The following is a 23554-nucleotide window of genomic DNA, read 5'->3' on the forward strand; positions in this document are numbered from 1 at the left end:
TGTCACAGCTGTTCAGGGTCTATTGGTGGTTCATCCTTTCAATAAAAAGCCATAACTTAACACATTGTTGTCACAAATGGCTGTAGAGATTCATGAGGCAACTTTTTTCTGGAATGAAAATTAGGCAAACACCTCTTGAAAGCTGAGGGGTTTCTTCCTCTTATCCAATCTGTCAGAAACAGATCATTTCCAGAGCTAATCAATGCAGAGCAGCTGTGAATCAGCTGAGAGACACATGAAGGACCTCATCTCCTATCTAAAACAATGCCTTTTCCTTACATGAATGTCGTTGGGTTTTTGTAACATATAAAACCAACTAGAAATAGATTGCTGGGACAGCAAAGAAACATCACTTTGAGCAATGGTTGAGAATTAGCAGTGTTGAACTGCAGTGGCAATTGTGCTGTTACACAGCTAGTGTTTGAAATGGTTTCAATCTCAGGGTGCCTAATTTCTTTATGTACAAATGTCTAGAATAATCATCTGTCACAAATCATCAATCATATGATGCTGAAATCTTTTCATCTGATCTGGGAAGATCTGCTGTCCCATATTTTCAACAGCACTGAAGAGATGAAGTTACAGTGGCTACATACATCTGTAGTCACCCAGAATAGATGATCTTTGAGGAAGATCATGCATGGAAGTGCTATATAGTAAGCACAAGTAGGGTGAGGTCTATCTCTTTAAGCACATAAACATAGTTGTTTTAAACCCTTAAGTGGAAAAAAGCTGTTTAATTGTTAAAGCTGGAATGTGAATAGTTCTTCATTAGAAGATTGTGAGTAATAGGTTTCAACTTGATATCTAAATGTAATGGTCTGCTTAGGTGGCACAGAAGTGATCAGTCAAAACATAATATGTAATGCTGTGCATGTGTTATTCTAGCTGCTGTAGAAGCCAACATTGTTATGAAATTTAATGGCTTCTCTCCAAGACTTCAAATTCTGTGGCATTTAATTACTTCCTTGTGTGGTTTGCACTGCAGAAGTACAGCTGTTTAAACACTGTTGATAAATAAAGGGGAGAGCTTTAAAAAGGTGAGATGCAGAGGCTATATCTCTATTTTAGACAGATCATTCAGGACTGATTAAAATGCAGTAAATTCAACTGCCTTTATTGTAGAGCATGAATGTGCATGCCAGCAAAGCATCTTTCTGTGCTGTGAAACCTGGACACTGGTGTTGGTGCTGAGAGCACAGCTGTGGTTCCCTGGGGCTAGGCAGGATTTAGGGGAGAGGGTTTTGGAGGGTTGAGGGACATTCACTACTACTCTGATAGATGGGCTCATCTGCTCTGTTGCTTGTGAGTACACAGGTGTCACAGCTCTGGACCCCACCACCCACTTTTGTTAATTGAAAGCATGAAGGGCTAAGTCAGCCAATCTGCCTGCAAAGATTCTCCTTCCTCTTCTGGACAGGGGGATCCCACCTCTCCCCAGTTATCTATGTTCATCAAAGAAGGCCCTATGATCATAGAATCCAAAGCCCTGGCCATGACAGCAGCCAGGAAGCCAGGCTATGATCTGCACAATGCCTCCACCCACACCCCATCTCTTTCTGGCAATACATTCTGGAAGTTCAGGGTATTAACTAAATGAAGGCTAATGACTTCACAACATTGATACTTCGATGACAGAGGAAAGAAGTGGATGATATGAAATGTCTTAGCATTCCAAGTTTGATTTCCTGACCTTCCCACCTTCCACTTCAATATGTCTATAAAAGTATTTCTTTCCCTGAAGCTGCACTCTGAGCACAACACATCAATGAAATATGTGATACTAACAACAAACAATGACCACTTAAGGGGGTTAGGAGTCTTTTACCTGAAATACTGATCTCATTTTGAGTCTAGTATGAGCAAATATGCATTGATCTTCTCTGTTGCCCTCCAGCAGGTTTAAAACTACTAACCCACAGCCTGCTTTACATAACAGCAGAGAGTCAGATGATAGTTGTGGCTCCAAAAGCTATGTTTTGTTCCTTGGATTAGAACCTACCTGTAGTACTTTCTTGATATTTCTGCTCTAATATAAATCACTTATACAACACTTAGGCACCTGAGATAATGAGTGGATAAATGAAACTAGGTAGCAGCCTTGCCTGTGCCACTTGATAAAAGGAACATGAGGAGGCAAATAACCTGGCTGTGTTTGTTAGACACTGAATGGGTTTCTGTAATTGTGTCATAAAAGGCTTTGATGGATGAGGACATACCTTTCAATCCCATGTAAATCTCTACCCTCATCAATCATGAGACACTCTCACAAAAGGCAGAGGCAGATTCTCTTTGCTCCTTGACTGAAGGAAAAGGGATCTTTTCCCTTAAGGTTTGATGCTAGTAGGAAAGTCAACTTGGTGAAATCTGATTTGGATCATATGCTTTATTTCCACTGCATACAATAAGGTGCCTTGGATAATAAGTTGCATTAAAGGCAGTGAAGTTCCCCTCATGCTTTGGATGTTGGTCTTTTTTGTGGCTCAGGTAGGAAGACACACCCAGAATTACACATTTTTCCCTTCTTTTGGCTCTGATGAGAAGGATGTTAACCTCTTCTATGGAGGAATGCTGTAGTTGAGTTATTTCCACTTCTCTTGCTTCCACGTTGACCAAAACTGATGACCTTTCTTTCAGGCTTTACTAACTACTCAGTTAAACTGGTTTATCTGATATTAACATGCTTGGGCTTGATGTGAGTCCTGCTCTCTAGATAAAGAATATTGCTTTTAACTGATACAATTCTTTTATTGTATGTATGGATTATGAGAATATATTTTGGTCCTAGTTATAATGAAGCTCTCTTGCATTAAACTTTTTAAAGCATGAAGCCACTCCTTTGGAAAGATATAAACCAGAGAGAGATCTGATATACAAGCAAAGCAAGAGCTACAAAGTGTGGTGAGGAAGCAAAGCTTTTTAAAGGAGAGTTGGAATGAGGCTATGAGGGATGTAAGCAAGAGGCATTGAAGATGGCAGAGGTTGTAAGATGAAGATGCTAGATGTAGTGGAAGAATGTTTAGATGACAGTCACCACACTTGAATGGTGGCTGACTGTTAAAGCACTTTCTTTATCTCTCCCAGCATCTAATTTGTGCCTTTGTCTTCTCCTGCTCCTTTCATATCATTTCCAGTATTATGATGATAATGTTAGCTTTTGAGCTCACTATCTCTGAAATCACTGATAACATTTCTCTTGGCTTCACTGATCAAGATCTTATTGTAAACAGGAGTAGTACTGGAAAGAGGAGTAAGAAAAGACCCCACTGAATTTAGTGAGAGCCTACTGCTACATTTTTCAAACTGTTTCTTTTGATTTATCAGTTACTTCCGTGCAGTGCTGTGCTTTATCACTCTTCACAGATGAGCCAGTGAATTTGGAACATGAGACTTGCAAAGTGAATTTTTGTTCAGAGGCTGAGGAGAAGAGAGCAAAGGGCAGCTTTATAAGTCTGAGCTCCTTCAGACACATGCCATGGTAAATACAAATAAGTTTATTTCGATGCATGATAGCTGTTGCTGCCAAAATTCTGAAGTCTGTTCCTAGCAAGAAATCTAATGATGAATGAAATTAAGGCTTTGGAACTGCCAGTACATTATTAGGCCTCAGACTCAGATGGTAGGATAGAAAAAAAGTACAAAGCAGAAATCTCTAAGGGAAAAAAAAGAATTTGGGGAAAATAGTTGGTGGTACTAGGTAGGAAAACAGACCTTTAAACATGCAGAAGGTAGGAGATTTCTGTATCCTTACAGAGGGAAAAGGTATTATAAATAACTTTCCTTTGCATCTTTATTGTTGGTGATTTTGTTGTTGTTGTTTTAAAGGAATCAGGTGGGACTATATTTCTAACACTTAGAAAGAACAGCTTCATTAACCTGGTCTATGTTGGTTCATATTTCTGCATGTTCTTACTTGCTCAGAACTTGGCAAGGATGCTCAAGTGTAAGGAAAGCGGAAACAAAACTACTTTTGAGTATCTTTTTTTCCTTTTAATTGGTTTGTACTTTCCTGGTTGGAGTGGGGGGACAGATAGTAGGCAGGCAAATTGAAACAAGTGAGGCAAGCTGTTGAGATGGAGCAAAATATTGCTTCACTGGAAATGGCACCTGTGTTAAAACACAGCAAGGGAGGAGAAGAGGGTGAAAAAAGCAAAACCTAGCTGTCCTCTTGCCTGAGGCTTAGAAATGTGTTAAGATAAGCAGACATGTAATATTAACTACACCATCTCCTAGGAGACTGAATGGAAGACATTTATTTATTTCATGAGTAAGGATGCTGAAGGAAGAACTTAACCACTTCCTGTACTGCTTATGTTGTTAAACAAAAAAAGTCCATGGAACAGAAGTAAATGCATCCTTGCCTTTCCTTCTCCCATCCTTATTAGTCATCTGGGCCTTGAGAGCACTAATGGACCTTAATTGCACAGAGCTGGCCCAGGTGGCCTCCTCCTACTTGCTGGGAGAAGCACAGATATTCTGAGACAGTCTTAACAATTTGCCAGGATAATAGAGATTCCAGAAGTTTCTCAACCACAAAAGCTTGCTACTTCCCTGTAACACTCAAAGAGCATTTAGCATGATGTCAAATATTTAAGAGAAATTATTTGAAGGCAACACACTTTCTGACATCTCCTGTTAGATACCGTCCTTTGGCTGAGATACTCTTTGCCTGCTTTCTGTACTCCAAAAGATATCCTGGATGACCTGTTCAGGGATGTGTGTCTTTGTGAGGCTGATACTATCAAGGACTTGCATTGCAAGTGTTCTGTTTGTCAGCTGGCATTGAGGTCAGTGTGAAACCTCCTGTAGAGATATTGTGCCAAATAGCTTTGTAGCATGACAGCCAGTGCCTGAAATTTCTCTCTATTACATTTAGAAGAACAGGTCTGGTTTCCTTGAATTGAGTTTAGGTGTTTCTTTGTGGTAACTTCATTGTTCTAGAAGCAACAACGTGCTCAAGAAGTGAACCAACTTCAAGCTTTTCATTGGAATTCAAAATATGAGCTGTATGGGTCTTAAAGTTTGTGATCCAGACTGAGATTTGCTGCAAATGCTTTCTCTACCTCCAAATAGTCGATTAAAAATGTTAAACTAGAAATTAAGGCTTTTAAGAGGGCTGAATGTATTGTAAAATAGAAAGAAATGCACTTCTGAGTCTCTGAGTGTGTCAAGGGTTATAAATTACTTCATGTTTTGATCACTTTCATATAAATTGAGATAACATATAGTATATGTTTGGAAATAAGCATAGACTGTGTATTTCAATGCCATTAACTATTCTTGTGCAACAGCAAAAATTGTACTTGAGCAGTACTAATTGACTTGAGCAGTTATGTCATCGACGTACCAAGTTCTTCATCTAGTTATGTTTAACTTACAGTCTTGTCAGATGACCTTAAACCTGAATGTCCTTCAGAATGCCTCATACACGCCCTGTGTTCCCTTCAAGGACAAGACTAGGGTGAAAATATTTACAATAGCTTTGGCTGATCTGCACAAAATATGATGCTGTGCACCCTCAGCAAATGTGGTGTTAGAGCTGCCACATGGAGGTTACTTTGAAACTTGGCTATATTAGAATGAAACCTGTTTAAACATCCAAACTCCTTTCAAATTAGGAAAGCTTTAGCAAACCATAAGTGGCATATTTTGCACCTTTGCCCAGTCTTAATGGCACAATAAAAGTACAGGACTAGTCAATACAAATGGCTAGTAAATGAAAATGATGAGAATATTCCCAGTTTCTTACTGTATGTTTCTTCTATCTTCAAATAAGTAGCCCATGTATTTCAAAACACTCCTTTCATGAAGGAGATACTACAGTTTAAGGGCATATCAACTGAAAATTAACTTATGCTTAGGTATGTTTAAGGTAACCATGTAAGCAATGTTCCAGTCACAGCCAGGGTCCTTTCAGTAAGCTGACATCAAAGCACTTAAGCTGATGCAAATGACTAAGAAAATCTTTCCTCTAAAGGACTTAAAACAGCATGAGGGAAAGCATAAGCCATTTATTATCTGCTTGGGAGTTTTTTATTATGTATGGGTTCAAATTGGTTGGGAGAAGTGTTTTCAGGCTTTGTCTGCAGCCCCATCCAGTGGGTTGAGCTGGCTGTTGCTAAGAAGGAGAAAATGAAGCTATATATGCATGCTGCAGCAACACTTGTATGGTGCTGCATAGTCCTATCTGTCAATCTGTCCCATCAGAGACTATAAATTCATGCAAGGGGTTTTGCCAAATCCATGCCACTGAAAGTTGTGCCAAAATAGATCCTGACCTTCTTATCTATGTAAGTCTGGGATGCCACTTGAATATAGTTTTGTGTCCTGTCAGCTGTATTATTTTGGTCACTAGTGTGTAATATTTCTTCCTGTGTCTTTTATGGTCTTGATTTTTTGAAGTAATAAGTAATTATAACAATTTTATAAAACCTTTCTTCTGTGCAACATGGTTTTCAGAAGGAAAGATCTTTTTCAGATCCCCTCCTGCCCCACAGTCTTAGTCTTTCAGTAGTGATTCATTCTCTCTGGCCATTTAAGATTCCCTTTAAAGAAAAGATAGGAAAGACCTGAGATTTTTGGTGTTTTTTATATAGTTTTAGCTATGATAGGCTGTGTTTTAAAAAAACCTATTGTAATAGTCTCTCTATTAATGCTATTTACTAACTTACTCTGGTTTGTAAGAGTTACATAGATGGAAAGTTGGGGTAGGCAGGGTAATACTGATAATGGCATCATCTACTTTGTACTCAAGAGGTACAAATCCAGAGTAGCTCTTCTGATGCAACTAGATATAGAGATAGCTTCTTGTAAAAGCTGAAATGCTATTCTCTAGTCTGTGTTTTAATGTGAGCTACTAAAGTGACAATGCTATTGCTCTGCTCTCCAAAGAGTGACTGTTCGTTGCAGCAGCTTGAGAACTGAATGCTCAAATTCCTCAAAGCATTTTTGGGTGTCATTATCCATTAAATAGAAGACTGAAATTGGGTCTGAAAATCTCAGGCAAGGCAGGGGGCTACATGTATAGTTTCTACCAATAACTGCCTGCTTGAATGGATGTTTGACAAGCTTATTTCAAAGGTGAATAGGTTTGGGTATGTGGAGACTAATGTGAAAGATGGAGATGACCCATATGATACATCTCATTTGTTTAATGTAGGCCACAGAGAAAACCACAATTGCTTTGATTAAAAATTAATCTCATTGTTCAATTAACTACCATATTCTGTCCTATAGGCATATTAGTGAAAGCTCATCCAATTAAATGCCTACTTCCTCTACACTGATTCAATGCTCTTAAGGCTCAAGATTATCGATAATGGGATGCTCAGGACTTGGATGTTAAATGTTGTTTAGTAAGAAGTCCCAAGTGTTAACTGACAGTAGGAAAGATTTTTAGTTAAGAAGGATTTCAAAGTGGTACAGGAAATGATGTGGGAATGATTTACTTCCTTATGAGGGATTTAATGTCTACTGTCTACATTTGGAGTTCGTACCATGGAAAGAATAATGGGGAAAGAACTCCCACCCATACAATGGTTTTGTAACAAGAAAAACACCTGGTCAAAAAAGGGAAGAGTTGTCTCTATAAATGTATTTAATAATGATTTTTGTTTGTTTCTACTTAAATTTGTTGAATTGCAGGATTAAAAGTGTCTTTGTTTCTAATCCTCTTTGATTGAAGAAAGGAGATTTGGAAAGTGGATTAAAGCACTTGTGTATCTATCAGCCATAGTTGTGCATGTCTTATGTAATGATCCTGAAGGTGGGACATTGTCCTGTCATCAACCAGGTACAGTGTTGGCAGGAATGGGCACTGGCATGTTATCCTGCACAGAATGCAACTTGTAGCTTTGGAGAGGAACTCGAGGGCATAAACATTGGGTTGCTTCTGATCCTTCAGGGCAGATGGTAGAAACAAACCCTATACCATTTGATCCCAGCTTGGAGAAGTAAGTCTTTCCGTTGTCTGTGGGTAACCATGAATGTTTAATACTTACTGAAGTCCTTGCAGGTTTCTGGTAGAGTTTCATGTGAATGTTTTGATGTCTGATTGGTTCTGAAGGATTTAATAGCCAGCAACATATCCTATTTTAATTTTTCATGTGACCATCATAGCAGATGTAACTGCTCCTCTTAAGCTGCAGCCTTCCTGTTGGGGGCACATAGCATGCAGGGAGGATGTATCACAATGCTGTCAATGGGAAGGAGGATTTCTATAGCTCTATCTTTTGCAAATCTTACTTATTACATGTCATCTGCAATGGCCTATTTTGAAGCTGCTGTTTTATGGCATGGATCTAGTTCCTAAGTGCTCATGAAAGCTATGGAGGCTTTTGCAGACACCTACAGCCTCTTCCTGTACCTTTTGAAGAACTTTTTGAAGGTTTGGGGATCACACCCCTAGAAATCCAAATGTCTCAACTGTTCCTACAAAGAAATCACTTTGGTTTGTAGGATGACATGTGGCTTGCAATTATGCTTTGAAATACAGGCAATGCAGAAGCCACCATGTAAAAAGATTATTTCTCTCTCTGCTCATATTACGGAGCAGAGTAAGTTTATAAGGAAGCCTGAAGCTGTAAACAATGTGCTATAAACAATGGAGTCAGAGCCTCCAGTGTTTGTCAGTAAACATAAAACAATAATAAAGGAGGATGAAATATTTATAAGCTTTTAGAAGTAATTACAATGATGAGATGCAGAGTTTAATTTGGAAGCAATAGCAAAATAAATGAAAAATTAATTTTCCATACATATTTGTTCATTGTCAGACTTATTAAAAAATAACTTGCCCTCCTTGTAGCAGGAAGATGTGCCAAATTACCTGATTAATGTAAACTTACAATTCCTTTCTCCCATTAAAGTCATTTTACAAGTGGGTAAGTTGTCTGTTGTTCCTTTTTGTCAGAGCATGTATGAGAAGAGATCTGAGCTTTTACTGCTGATTATATTGCCTTTCATTGGCAGGGCTGGCACTTTATGTTCTCTTGCAACATGAATAGACTTACAGAGCCCATGTTTTCACTGTGAAGGAGGCATACATTAGAGGGCTTTAAATCAGAAGATTAGTTTTACATTGGCTTGCAAGCTGAGGTGAGTTAAAGGAATGCAACAAGTGTTCCATTAAATTTAACGTTATAGTGCTCTGATTTAAATGTCATTCTGAGGTAATTCCCATCGTTTTTCTCATTAAGGCACTCAAATCTATGAATATACAAGATTTCTCTCTTACGGTGGTTGTGAACTGGTTGAGTGGAATTGCAACATCACTTGGGAATGGCCCGACTCTGCTTGCACTGAACCTCTCTGCTCTCAATGGGAGCACAGTTAGGTAACAATGTAATCTCTTGGCTAGTCTGTCCTTGAAACTTGAAATTCACTGTGAGTGTTGTTTTCCTGGAAGAGCCTAACAGAGGGATCATTGCCAAGTTTAAACTCTTAGAGATTAAGAAGGATGCAAATAATATAAAGGCACCATTCTGGCGTTCTACAGGAGATGAAGTTCACCCCTTGAACTGCAACAACTGTCCTTGATATTTCAGTTGCTTTTTTGTGAAGCAGATACAAGAAATTAAACCTTCTTTATATTAGAGTGTTATGAAACTCAGCAGGCATTTTTACCCTTTCCACCTCCCTCCAAACCCCTGTCTACACCTTGGTTCCTTGCATTCAAATCCCATGGCTCTTAGCACGGGATGAAGGCCAAGCAGGAGACAGCACAGTTCTCATTGTGTCTCCCACTACCTTATGGCTCAGTGGGGTTTGTTGTTGTACAAAAGGTGGAAACAGACAAGTGCAAGTTTCTTTGCTGCTCTCATGGGCCACACAAACACGTGCACAGGTATCCAGAGCATAAAAAAGGCTGTAGCTTCTATCCTCTGTGCTCCTCCCAGCTACTGCTCCCTGTTTGGTTCCAGGTAAGCAGTGATATTATGTTTTCTCTGCTTTTAGAGAGGACACCTCTGTGAGAATGTTAAACAAAGGAGAGACAAAGATCAGAGGGAGGGATTTTGGGGCATTATTTTGGTACCTGTATCTCAGGATGTGTTTGGACATCTTACTCAGTTTGAGCACAGGTGTCTCAATACAGATGCTCAATAGGCCTATTGTATTATACTTAATGCACTTTATAGTCTGAGAGATGCTGATAAGAGTTGGACTAACTGCTGAGAATGGGATTGCATATAATACCTGTGAAAGTCTGGCTGTTCTGTTTGGTTGTTGATATTATCAATTGTTTAGCAATGATTCCAAGCAGAAATGTCTTGAAAGCAGGTTGTGCAAGATTTCCCAAGGGCTCAAAGCACTTTCTTATTCAGTTTGGCACACCTTCCTGGCTAATGGCTTCTTAGATTTAGTGAGTCGTGCTAATTGCTCTATTTGGCTCATGATCAGCTTTGTGAAGGGTTCTGTGAGGAACCAACATGGGATTTGAAATCTAAAAAATGCTCATTAGGTATAAAGTCACTCTTTTTAGAAGGGAAGAGAGAGAATATGGCCAAGATTCTAGTAGTTAAGCTATCTAGTCAAGTGAGAAAGTGACACAGTAAATCAGGCTGACATTAAGGGAAGTAGATGCAGAATAATGAAAGGCAGATAGATGTGTCTGTAGCATTGAGTCTTCTCCTAGGCTAAGCACCTCCTCCTCTTCTGAAATTTGGAAGGATCTGAAAGATTTGGACCATGTTCCTGAAGTGAGCTCCATGCATAAAGCCTGGTGCTCCAACTTAAACTTACAGTGTGGGCTAATGTATTGGAGAGCTGCCTGATACCAGGGATCCTTTTAGTGCAACATACTGTAGGAACATAAAATGTAACAACTAATTATTCCTGCCATGCAGTATTTGCATGCTAAGTAACGAAGCAAAGACCTGACCAACCTTCTCTCCCCAAATACCATCAGGGACTTAGTTGTCTTGTCATTTCTCCTTCTTTTTCTTTGCATGAAAGCGTTGACATTTTAGAAGTGTTTGTTTCTAATTAGATGCAAAAACACTGTATCTGTCTCAGTAAAGTTTAATTTCATCCAAACCAGAAGCTATGCTTCAAAACCAAGGAATTAGATGTTTAGGGTTTTTTTAATTTGGAAGAAACAGACTCTGCTTGTGATCAAGACAGCCTGGAGACACAAGTGTAGGAGCCAGGCAGCTGTCTGGCAAGCACACTGACAAGGAGTATGGCTGGACTGGTCATTGAGGAAGCCTGTGTGACTGCCTGATTCCACTTCAAACACATTCAAAATACTAGCAAGTTCTTGCTAAGCACTTGAATCCTATGAAATCAAAGCTTCTGGATGGAGAACTGTTCCAGCAGAAATGGATGCAATTTACTCTACAAATAAGCTATCTACCTGAACAGAATGATGCTTAAAATACCGTTGTAGTTTCAGGATTATTTCTGGCTTTTGGTACTTTAGGTAAGGTTTGGGGAATGTATAGGAAGAATAAAGTAAGTAGAAATAGCAAACAGGGTTAAAGGACATGATGGAACAAGTGTTATTGAAAAAGTAGGTCTAAGGGTAAATAAGTATTAGAAAGAGGAAAGGTTCAGGCTTTTTCTGTGTGATTGCTCTTGCTGTTTAGAGGTGCACCTTCCAGAATGGGACAGGTGATTTTGAACAATTGTAGCAGTTCTTCAAGAGCTCCAAGCCAGAGAGAAAGTGGGAAAGGGAGGAGAGAAGAGCTTGGGGAACTGTTGGATCACTTTAATAGGCAGGGAAAGAGGATGGAAGTTCTTTGTAAGTCAGTAGTTCTGCACAGGGGATGTAACTTTTGTACAGAATCCCAGTAGTTACCCACCACTTCTGCTGCTGTAGATGGGGATAGCAAGTAGTGTTTTAAAGCTTTCTTTTTCTCCCAGGCTGTATGCTTGTAAGAATTGGGGCTGAGGTGTGTGACATGAGCTGTATTAATCTGTGCTCCTGCATTCATCTAGAGTGAAAAGTTCCCTGCAGTAGCTGCCTGGCTGTGCTGTTGCTGACAACCTCTTGTTTATTGAAGAGGATCAAAATTACCAACCAAACAGATTTCTTCTGTCAATGCTTAGTCACAAGTGGACATGATTCTAAAGAGAAGGCCAAACTGTGGAACTAGACAACTGCAGATTACAAGACATGTGTTTATCTAGCACCATTAAAAAAGCCTAGCAGCTTTATTTTAGCTTTGCTGAGCACACTCAGTTTGTGTTCATTTATCTCTGAAAGTATTTACAGCTGCAAGTTAGACTGAGGCAAATGCCTACACCTTTAACAATACACCTTTACAATAAGTTGTATTGGTAGATGTTTAGTGTCTCTAGTTTTGGGTGTGCAGATTTTCACACCTCAGGTCTAAGTATCAGAACTGTTCCCTGAATCTTCTGCAGGTCTGGTTGGGATGTCTCACTGGTGCTTGTTAAGATTCCATCTCACTGTGTTAATTCTTGACTAACTAACTTAATGTTGCCTGCTCAAATTAAAGTCTGCTCCATAATGTCAGTGAAGTTGGTGTTGGGACACAAATTAACTCCCTCTAACTCTGTCAGATTCTTGGAAGACATACCTTGTTGAACACTAGAAATAACGGCGAATTTGATTAGATTGCATCCATCTACAGCTGACTGTTTGGTCACCACTTCTGAGGCTGAGTTCCTAAGCCCCTGAGTGGGACATATCTCAATATTTGCAGAGGACTTAGGGATTTCTTTACTGTGCAAGATTTAAAGGAACCTCTCTTAAATCTACAAGCACTTAAGCAGGAGAAGATGGTTTACATTTTCAGACTCTGCTTCATACTGCCTTCTGTATTGGCAGAACGAGGTGAAACAAGTCTATTGTAGTCTAGATTTGAAACACTACCTTAGTGTTATTCTTTTGACACATATGACACCAATCCTTTGGTTATATGTGTTGGTGTTTTTTCATAAACTGGCTAAGATGACAAAAAGATTCTCCAAACTGTCCCATTGGGTCATTCTAATTTCATTTTAATCTCATTCCTACAGCTGTAGGATCAGAACACATTGTGCAAAATTGATGTGACAACGTGGAAGGTGGATTTAAGAAGATACAAAGGTAATTCAGAAAGTAAAGACACTCCTTAAAAAACCCAAAAGCTATCATGAAATAATATTGAAGGAAGCTGTTTGGAATGAAAACAATCTTTACCTTTTAATGTGTAATCAGTCTTGGCATCAATAGCACTGTATAACCAAAACCTACTGCATCCCTCAGGGACAGAGGTAAATGTGGATTTAAAGAAGGTGCAGCAAATACTTTGTACTTTAAGGAAAGGCAATTACTCTCGATCAGGTAGAACAGAAGCACAAAGGGTTTTGGCAAGGTAAGCAGCAGAATTGTGCACGCAATCAATATAGGAAAGGTTATTACTTTTTATTAGGGGGTGGAATATAGAATAAGCTTGTGGGTAGCATGTGCTGGGAAGTGTCCTGGGGCACAGTGCTGCCAGACGATCAGGAGAGGGCGGCAGAGAAACAGAAGTGCTATGTGCTGCTCCTGCAAAGGCTTCGAAGCATCACTAAATTTTGAAGAGGAGCGAGAGCACATCGGAGCTCTCAGAAGCCAAATCCCTTTCGGAAAGGCGGCTTCGTGAGTCTTTGAGAAAGTCCATAACACTTTAGACATGTCGAATTCCTGTGGTAGCCCAGAAGACGTGGTGAAGCAACGAGACAGAGATGGCAAGATGAGAAGGGAGGACACGGATGATTCTCAACCTGAGGGGAAGAGGTTGAAGCTGGGGAATGAAGGAGGAAACATTGGGAAGGACAGAGGAGAAGCAGCAGAAGAAATAATGCCTTGTTCAGGCAGAGAAGAGCCCATGCCTGAAGGAGGTGGTGAAGGCAAAAGTGTAAGTGAGGATCTTCAGTGGCTCTGAGCTGGGAACGGGGGAAGGGCCGGGAGGTTACCGGAGAAAATATTTGTCATCCTGAAGTTGGTAATTGGGCATCAAGTAGTGCAGGACAAAGGCAATCAAGTGTCCCATCTCACTGATGTCATAAGAATGTTACTCTTTAGATACTTCTCTCAGCTACATGCTTTTTAGTGCAGGAGTGTGTATTTTAATCTGACTCTCACTGTAAGCTGCTTGCAAATTTTTTTGGAGAGGGGGTGAGGGGAGAAGGGATATTAACTGCTCAAGCTTGTTTTGCTGCTCCTTATCTCTATTTAGAAATTGGCTAACAGCTGATAGATTGAATTGGACATTTTGGGTTGTTTATCAGTCTGTCCATTCAGACTTTCAACTGCATTTATGTTGTGGAATACGATTGTACAGCTGGGGGTGAGGCTGGAGCATCCAGGGGTAGAGGAGCATTGGTGGTTAGAAATCTCATCTGGTGACAGAGCAAATGTCATCTGTTGAGATTTTGCAAAAATGAACAGTTATCTATATCAATATCACCATTACCAAATCTTTATATGAGGTTGACTTGGTCATTTTTTTTCTGACTGGTTGTTATCTCAGCTGCTGTGTCTGTCAGCAGGTTTCTGAGGCATAGCACAAAACTAGGGGAGAGAGGGGAAGAACACATGGATTCTTCAGGCAGCTGAAGCTTTTCCTCTCATAGTGCAATTTGGGCCAGGTAATCCTCCTGGACACATACTAGCTACTTCCCTCAAGCAGGAGTGAATGGGGTGGTTGAGTAGGAGCAATGTCTTAGGTGTAGATGTTTCATGTTTAAATCATCTTATAGTGAGGATATAGCTTCTAGAATTCACTTTCCATCTACTGGAAATTTGATTTCCTGAACTAAGATATTCCTCTTCAAATCAGGAGTTGAGCAGATGTTCCACATTTCAGTAGGGTTTACATTTTAAGTAGTTGGAAAGGTAGTTTACTCAGTTCATTCTGGAAGGTCATCTCTAAATGCAACAGTTTTCCTGACTCACAAAAGTCTTTTAAAATGTGTTTAGAGTGTCAGCTCATCCCAGTCCTTGCAACTGCATATAGTTGCACTTTGGTCTGTTTTGGGTTTCCAATGCTTATGAAGGTGTGCTCTTTTGAACTCTCAGATATCAAGTAGTGTTCTGATACCAGTTCCAATCATAACCCTTGTTTTTGTCTGTTTTGTTTTTTTTTTGATTGTCTTTGAGGTTTTTTTTTTTGTTCACCTCCTCTGCCCTCCAAAAGTAAAGGCTTTAAATCCATTCCACTTCATGATAAATATCCATAAATGAATACCACTGTGGACTGGGGTGAAAGTCTTTTTGATAGTACATCTTATAACATTTAATTAGGAAGCTATTGAAAAACATGCTTAAATATTTATTTTGTCTTTTGAGAGTTTGGTTTAATATCTAGAATGAACTAGAATGATGTGTAGCTAAATCACTGGGCTGTCCCCACTTTGTGAGGCTTGATTTACTCCTTTATTAATATCCTGCTACTACAGGAAAGTTCTGTGGTGATGGATTCCTGTCCTTTTTTGTCCTTTCAAGACCCTCTCTGTATCTACTCCAACACTCTTCTGACTTTTCATCAGGTTGCTAAAAATATTAACCAAACAAATGTGATAACAAGCAATTATTTAACTGTTTATCTCTCTGAAAAAAACTATTCTTAAATAGTTTTTATCATCAAATAACAGTCCTTACAATTATTCTTAAAGGAAAATGGGTTTGATTCAAAGAAGACTCTTGCTCGGGATATTGCACAGCATTTTGTATCAAGTCCCAGTATTATTTTTACCTCCCTTCCCATTTAAAGCAGAGTATCTGATTGAGAGACATTACTAGAAAGAAACTGTGTGACATTTAAACCTCTGTTAACATAAAACTCTTTCTAAACACAATAAAAACTTGTTCAAGGATCCCTGTGCCTGTCACCTTGTAGAGAGCAAACTGCTGCAAAAGATGGACTATGTGCCCTTAGGAAACACTGCTATGACTTCATTTCTGTGCTTAGAAGAATCTGTATTTTAATAGGCATAGTGGTATGGGTAATCAATGCATGCAGTGGAATAACATTTCCTAATAGTCCATTCCATCTCCTCTTTTAAAGCACATGGAAAAAAAATTAGAGGCTTTGACTCATTTTTGGACTAGTAATAAAAAATCAGCACAGTAAGTGTGCTGCTTGTTTATTCCACTGCTATTTGCCCGATTCAACATCCATTCTTGGGTTTAGAAGAAAGAAATCTACCTAGGTCATCTGCTCTAACTCATCGCTCCACTTATTATGAAATCTCATATTGTGAGAGAATGCAAACACTATCTATATTTTATGCTTGAGAAATGATGCATAATACTTATGGGCATTTCCTTGGCATTCTGTATTTATAACAGTAGCTGCTGCTGTGCAGAAGTTGGTTGCAGACAAGATTTCTGCCTCTAGCTTTGTTGGACAGGCCTCTTTTCTTTGCCACGGGAATGAAGGGCTACATTTTGCCAACAACTGATTTGCAGTGATATCTGGAATGGTTTCTTCACTTAGTACTAGTAGCTAGTTAATGTAGTGACCTGGGTTAAAACTGTAATTGTTAATGTAGACATCTATTAAAATAATCTGCTTCTTGCCTTATGTTTTTATTACTTTCATTTAGAGTGAGGAAACTGCTCACAGCAGGTGTGAATCACATAGTGTAAGGCCATATAATTTTTCCCTCTGTAATGTTCCTTTTTGGCATAGCTTCAGAATGAAGTATTTGGTTCAAACAAAATGGAACACAACCTTTGTAGTAAGGTTCAGCTTAAAAATTTCTCATTTGGTACAGATGGTGGAGAAATAGCAGTTGGAAGAGCTGGTGAGTCACCCCTTTTCATCACAAGTTTAGGTAAAACTATTTAACCACTTTTCTTTTTAGAATTCAATCCACCTCTTCTGTGGCTGAAGGATGACCATAACCATCAGCTACGTGATGTCCTGTGGTTGATTATTACCCTACCCATGCTGCAGCATATGGACATGATGAATTGAGTGTAAAGTAGTACTTACTGTAATAGGAAGCATGCAAATAAGCTAGCATGAATGTGATCTTTTTTTTTAGGCTGACACACATATTCTACAACTGAATAGGTTGCATGAGTTATTGTCATTAAGACTGTGTTTCTTTGTAATCCATCTATCCTTGTACTTAAAGGCTACAGTCTTGTTTGATCTCTCTTTAACCATTATATATGGCCTGATGAAGGTTGTTTGCATTTTGAAGCAGAGATATTTCTGTATTCATAATGCTCCTTTTTCCCCCCTTAAACATTTGTGCAAAATGTGTAGAACAAACCTAAATTTCTGCCTTTGGTTTGTCTTCTCTACTGTTCATACAGCATACAGCAATTTTAACTGTGTTTTCCTCTGTAATGTCACCTGTGCAGGAATGTGTAAGAGAGAGCTTGAGCTTTAAACAGCTTTCAGAGGGACTTAATTCATTTAGGAATTAAAGCAGCATTTCCAGTTTTCACAAAAATTGCCTTTGCCTTTCTGAAGACTTGTAAAAGAAGAAAGTACAGAAGTATAGTGAAGAAAAATGACAAGTTTTCATTGTTAACAGCAAAGTCATGTCTTTTATTGCACTGTTGGGATTGTCATGTCAGAGAAAATGTGAGAAAAGTATATGAAAACTTCTGTAATACTTTTGCAGGAGGAGAAAACTGCTTTTGTGATTAGCTCTGAAAAATTGACTACACTAAACTTGTAGCGTGTGACAAATTCAGCCTTCTAAATCTAGATGTTAATAGATATTAACAGTTTAAATGGCAAGATGTGGCATCCTATGTGACGTCCTTGTCTTTCCATCCAGAACAAATTGAATCTTGTCATTACTTCTTTGAAAAGTGCTGGCAGACCCACTCCTTAAAAACACTTAATCTTTAAAGGCAGGTTGTAATTTGTTGGGGATTTGGGGTCAGTTGGAATATGGGGATTATATTTCATCTTGGATTATATTTCTAGCAAGCTTTTCCCATGATTATCATTGTCTGTTTGAGATATTTGGTATGAAGATTCACCCCAGTCCCTATGGCCTTTCCTTCTGTTCTCCACAGTGGCAGTATCATGTGGCACCTAGATCCTGAATGCCTGTTCTGGCCAGGCTATGGTTAAGGGTAAGAGAAGCCTTCCCTCTTTCATTGTGTCCTGACATCTGAGTACTACTTCATACTAAACTTGTGCAGAACTCATTTGATAGAAGCACTTTGCTTCAGCTCTTTTTTGGTGTATCAGTATTCTTGAAGGGCAGAAGAACACACCTTGGAAAGTTTGTTATTTAAAAGATTGTTTCTCTGGAGGACAGGAAAGATTTTACAGGAACTAAGAGATGAGCTTGGAACTTTAAAGGGCTATTGTTCAGTTCAAGATAAATTTCCCCCTGGATTCATGGTATCAAATGAAAAGCTTTACAAAGACCAGGTGAAACAGGAACTGAACTCTGCATCTGGATCCACTGCAGAAACCTTAGTACACGCCTTTCACAGCGTGAGCTGCTGTCAAGCAAGTACTTGAGGTAAATGGTAAAGACATCAGGAGGCATTGAATATGGAAATAGGATTAATCTAGACAAATGAAATGCACATTTATTATCTTTTCTGTTTAGCTCAGGTTATACAAAAAGTAGTTTTTGGCTCAACTTTGGCTCAAGTCTAAGAAGTTGAAGTCTGATGGCTTGAGCCCTTCATTGCATTGCCATGCAACTGTGTAAATGTAGTTTCTCATATAGATTTTTTGATTTAAGTAATTGATTTGCTTTTCAGAGCTGATATATTAAGAATCTTTGTTTGTGTGTACCTGGATTTATGCTCTTCATTGTATTTATGAATATTACTTTGAAGAGGGAACTGTGTTTAGAGAGGGAGAAACTGGGATGATGGGTCCATACTAGATTAAGCATTTAATACAAGCTGCTGACTTTGGACTTTCAGGGTCCCAAACAGATTGAAGCACTCTGCTGTCAAGGCTGTGGTATAGGTTTTTTTTTCCATCTCCTTATTATAATGTTGTTTAAATCTATTGAGATCCTTTTGCCCTCAGAAGCTATGCAAAGGATGGACCTCCTCTATGAGGACACCATAGATTTGAAACCTTTTCAGTAGCATGGAAGCATTTTGAGTAGCACGACATTTGGAACATGTTGGGTAAAGCAGTCTACATCTGCCATTCCTTGCCTGCCTATTTTTGGGTCTGATTTACTTAATTTAGAGGATAACTGAAGGATTCAGTCTGTTGACTGTGATATATGCTGGAATTATTGTTTTTGTTGTTTTGATTCAGAACATGATAAAATTCTATGATCCAGGACAGAGGAATAATTATTTCTCTTTAGAAATAGAAAGGAGATGTGTTACTTCCACAGGAGTATTTGCCAAATGCTAGTAAGGGAGCCTCGTTTGTTTATCCACACCTTTCTAATCTCCAAAAATTGGTTTGGACTTGATTCCAAGGCCAAGAACAAGCTGATGGAAAAGGTTCTCCTTGAAAATCATCCTCAACCTTCTGCTGGTTAATGCCCACATTGGTAAACAGTGTCACTGTGACTTGAGCAGGAACAACTGAAGTAAGGGCTTGACTAAGGCAAATGAGGGCAGCAGAAATAGATGCTTATGGATGACACTTAATATTTTTACTGTAATTATTAGGACAGATCACTAGATGATCAGGGGGTGAGAGTACAAATCTAAAGACTTTATAGGGACTATGTAATTGTTTTGATGTGGGGAAAAATCTCATTTTATTCAGTGAATGATTCCCTATTTTGAACATACAATTGCAACCAAGAGTAGCATAAGCCTTTTGTGTTTACCCAAGGGAAGTTTAATTGCACTGATAATGAACATTCACAGAGAATTTCTGTCTCGATTTGAATAATCAATTACTTCATGCCATAATTTTCATAGAGCAACTGATTAAAATTACAACCAAAATGCATTAAAATCTGAAGTTCAACAGGAGACGTTTCTGGTGTAAGGAGTTGAATTAGTAGAGATATGAAATTAAAGTATTTAGTCATTGCTTTTGTTTGCTTCTTGCTTTCTCCTTCTGTAAACCCAAGGTAAGTTAGTGTGCATTGAATAATCCCATGGCCATTGTGGAAAATAGTTTTACTTCCAGTCTTTATGAGTTGGAAATTAATAAGTTATTTTCTTTCTAGGTGTTCTGGGGTTTTTAATGTTTGCAGTCTCAGTCATTACCCTGGATTGAAACAATGAGGAATGTGCCATAGAAGCTATGCAAAAGCTGAATATGGAAGCAGGCTTGTGCTTCACCAGCTTTTCCTTTCCTGTGGAGTACTCAATGTTCAGACTCATTTGTGAGTTGCATTATCACTAAAGAGTGGCCTATTTTGTTCCATTAAACTAGACTGCAGTATCTGATGTGCTGCCACCCATGTAATTTCTTCCTAGAGATTGCTCATAATGTGTTCTAATGGTTTGTCCACTGTGCAGTTCTTAAACAGCCCAAGGAGTTACACATACTTTTGCCTCGACTAGAGAGAAACTTATCCTTTAAATCAAGAATACAGAACATTTACTTTTTATAGTTGACTTGTGTTGTGAACTCTTTTCTGCTGGCATCCTAAGCTGTTATTAAAAATGACTTCACTTTTTCACCAGTTGGTTACCAATAGGAACCTTCTAACAGCTTACTGTAGGACAATACAACACTTGAGTAACTTAACCCAATGTCATTGACTGTGAGTGGTAGATAGTGAAGTAATTTTCAATTAGTTGTACTGAGCCTTAATTAATAAAGGTCCACCTAAGATTCAAAAATCAATGAGAAGTGGTAGGAGAGGACGTGTTTGGTAGCTACAGTCCTTGGAAAGGAGACTTTCGTAGTAATCCTAAAAGCAAAACTTAGTGAGAAAGGTTTCTAAGTGCAATAAGTCTTACAAATCTCTTTCTTTTTACTGCTCTTTCATTTCTGAATGTTTATGATGTAATGCATTTTGGCCACATTAGACTAGTCAATACCCAGAGCTGTGCCTGACAATCATGTTACAGAATGCTAATGTTTCTGTTCTGCTCTTGAGTACTTACAAGGAAGACTGTGGTGTGGATCATTGTGCTTCAAACATTACTGTGTGTTACAGATAGTTTAGGATTCCTAGGAAATAACACAACTCAGCTTCTTCACTTTGTAAAATACTCTCTAACTAGTTGGTAACTGGATAGACAAGTCAAAAGGGGAAGGGAAAGAGAAGCAAATACTCGTCCAAGGCTACATATCAGGTCATGATCTGAAACCCTTCAACTTAACTGCTCAGGCTCCACGCCTCAGCTGTTAAAACCAGTGATCCTCAATCTGTGATTCAGAGATAATGTCTGAAATCTTTAGCCATTCTTCATCATTAAAAGAAAGTAAAGACTACTAAAGCAGAACAAAGTTGTGTATCTGTATTACTTTCTTGGTGTTGATGCCTTAAGGCTGGCAAGGATTGTGCAGGGTCATAACAACCTTTAATATTTGAGCAGAGATGCCATAGAATCAGCCATCACTGGCATAAACTTAGAGAGTTCTGTTTTCCCAAGGTCATCATGACCTTGAACAACTGAGAAAACAGCATAAACTCAGTCATTGCTGGCATACAATTAAAGGGCTCTATAGTTCCACAGCTCCTTTAATTATGTTGGTGCTCTTGGTTTGCTAGCAAGGAAATGATGAAAAATGTTGAAGTTTTCACACAGCTTCTATTATTGTAAATGCCCATGAATAGTGTGCTAAATTACTCTTTTAGAGAAGCAGTGTTATCTATTCATTCTCATTGTTCTGAACTTAATGATTAGGATTTTAGTAAGGTGGTATTGAAATATTTCTTGAAGATGTGAATGTCAAATAACATGTGTAAGCTTACAGGCGTTTGAAGCTCTTATTTCTGCCTTTTCTGTAAGTCAGAATGACTGCAGATGTTGAAAAGCTGCCTAACATGGACCATTTCTGCAAGACCTAAAGGTCAAAAATGTGATGCATTGTCAAGTAATATCCTAGTCGTGATCTGTGGTTTATAATCTCTGGTTGCATCTTTCTTGTTAATACTCTCATTGGTAGCTGAATATGATCTAGCACTTCCTACTGAGCATTGGCTTCTTTTTACTGAGGATTGGCCTTACTAGTGCAAATGCCAAATGAACTCGTGGAAGAGTAAAGGAAAGACTGAATTTCATCCAGTAAACTTGCACTAATCTATACCAAAGTGAATGAGAGTTGCTTTCTTCTGCCATCCTATTTAGAGAGCACTAATCACACGCTTTGAGTGTGTTAATATCAAATTGGTTTATATTCATTCTGCTAGTCCCCATATCTCAATATCCAAGGTAATGATTCTGACTGGATGTAATAGGCCAGCCCCTGTTTAGGGTCCCAACAAGAATAAAAGGCGTTTGGCAGTTTCTGCTAAGGTGCAGTTACTGTATTTCTGTGTTTGATCAGGACACAAAATTTTGCTGGAACTGAGTAAAGACTATACTAATAGGAAGAACAGCTGAGCCTGTAAGCTGACAGGCTTTTTGCTTGTACAGAATTAGAACAAATAGAGAGAAATAGGTCCTAGCTGAGGTACAGTGGCAGAAGCATAGCTGACAGACAGACAGTGAGACAGGCTGTGTAGCCATTGTTTTGCTTAGTTACACGTAGGCTTTAAAAATGAGGTTTTTCAATTTAAACTGGTAGAATGTATCCAAATGGTGTCATAGTAGGAATGTTTGTTTTATTACTTGAGATGTATTGTGTATTCAACACCATATTTTCAGTAAATGTTCTTTCTTAAAAAGGGAAAGAGAATTATTCTGTTAGTTCCTCAAGTTGAGCCATAACTAAACAGAAAGTAAGCACTCTGATCAATAATACCTAGTAACCTCTATTTTGAGATGCTGAGAGGTGGTTTTCTTTAACTAAAATATATATTTCAACTAAACCCCCTCATCTTTTCACTGTCTCCTGAGGGCAAAACCATTGGCTGTTATGTTTAGAAACTCTGTGAATTAAAAGAGTCTATATAAAATGGAAAGAATGCTGCTTGAGCAATTAGTCACTTTTCACTTAATTTAAAGTAAATAATGACATTGTGGAAAGCTGTTGCATGAGACAGATGAGTTTTTGCCCCAAAGGTTACTTTTCCAGATCCTTTATCTTCTTATTGGTGGGTCAACTTGGACAAAAGGTCAAATATGTTTGTGACACAAACTACTGTTTGGTGCCTCAAGACTTAATGTCATTAAACTGTTTACAAGGTAGCAGCTAAAGCTGTTTTGTGTGATACTGCTGGAAGATGATCAGTCTGCTACATATTTCACAGAATAAACTGAGTGACCTGTTTACTTATGTCTACATGCCAAATAAATCACACCTCCAGAGGTGGTTGGAATCATTGCTGGATGCTCTGATCAAGGCGATGGGAAGCAATGAGGGACTGTCAGCAAACAGAAGAGCTGAGTTCACTTGAGAGCTATATATACAAGTTTGAGTATTGATTCCTTTTAAGAGGATGAAGTACAGTGTTATTAGAGTGGTGACACTTTGCAGCTTCTCATGTGCCATAATAAGGTTCTTTTAGTGATGTTTGTGCAACATACAGTTAATTCTGCTGAAACAGGCTGAGCTATACTATAATATCCAAGGTTCATATGCAC

The 23554-nt window shown here is 38.7% G+C and overlaps 1 protein-coding gene across 1 annotated transcript in view; it reads left to right on the forward strand.

The window, feature by feature from the left end:
- The first annotated feature begins 13622 nt into the window (after positions 1 to 13622).
- RBFOX1 (RNA binding fox-1 homolog 1) overlaps positions 13623 to 23554 on the forward strand; it is a 1234970-nt gene continuing 1225038 nt past the window's right edge. The window contains exon 1 of the mRNA XM_061991822.1: positions 13623 to 13847. Within this exon, the coding sequence (XP_061847806.1) occupies positions 13623 to 13847 (225 nt within the window). The remainder of the gene's footprint in view (positions 13848 to 23554) is intronic.

This window comes from Colius striatus, chromosome 3 (genome assembly GCF_028858725.1).
Source record: "Colius striatus isolate bColStr4 chromosome 3, bColStr4.1.hap1, whole genome shotgun sequence".
NCBI lineage: Eukaryota > Metazoa > Chordata > Aves > Coliiformes > Coliidae > Colius > Colius striatus.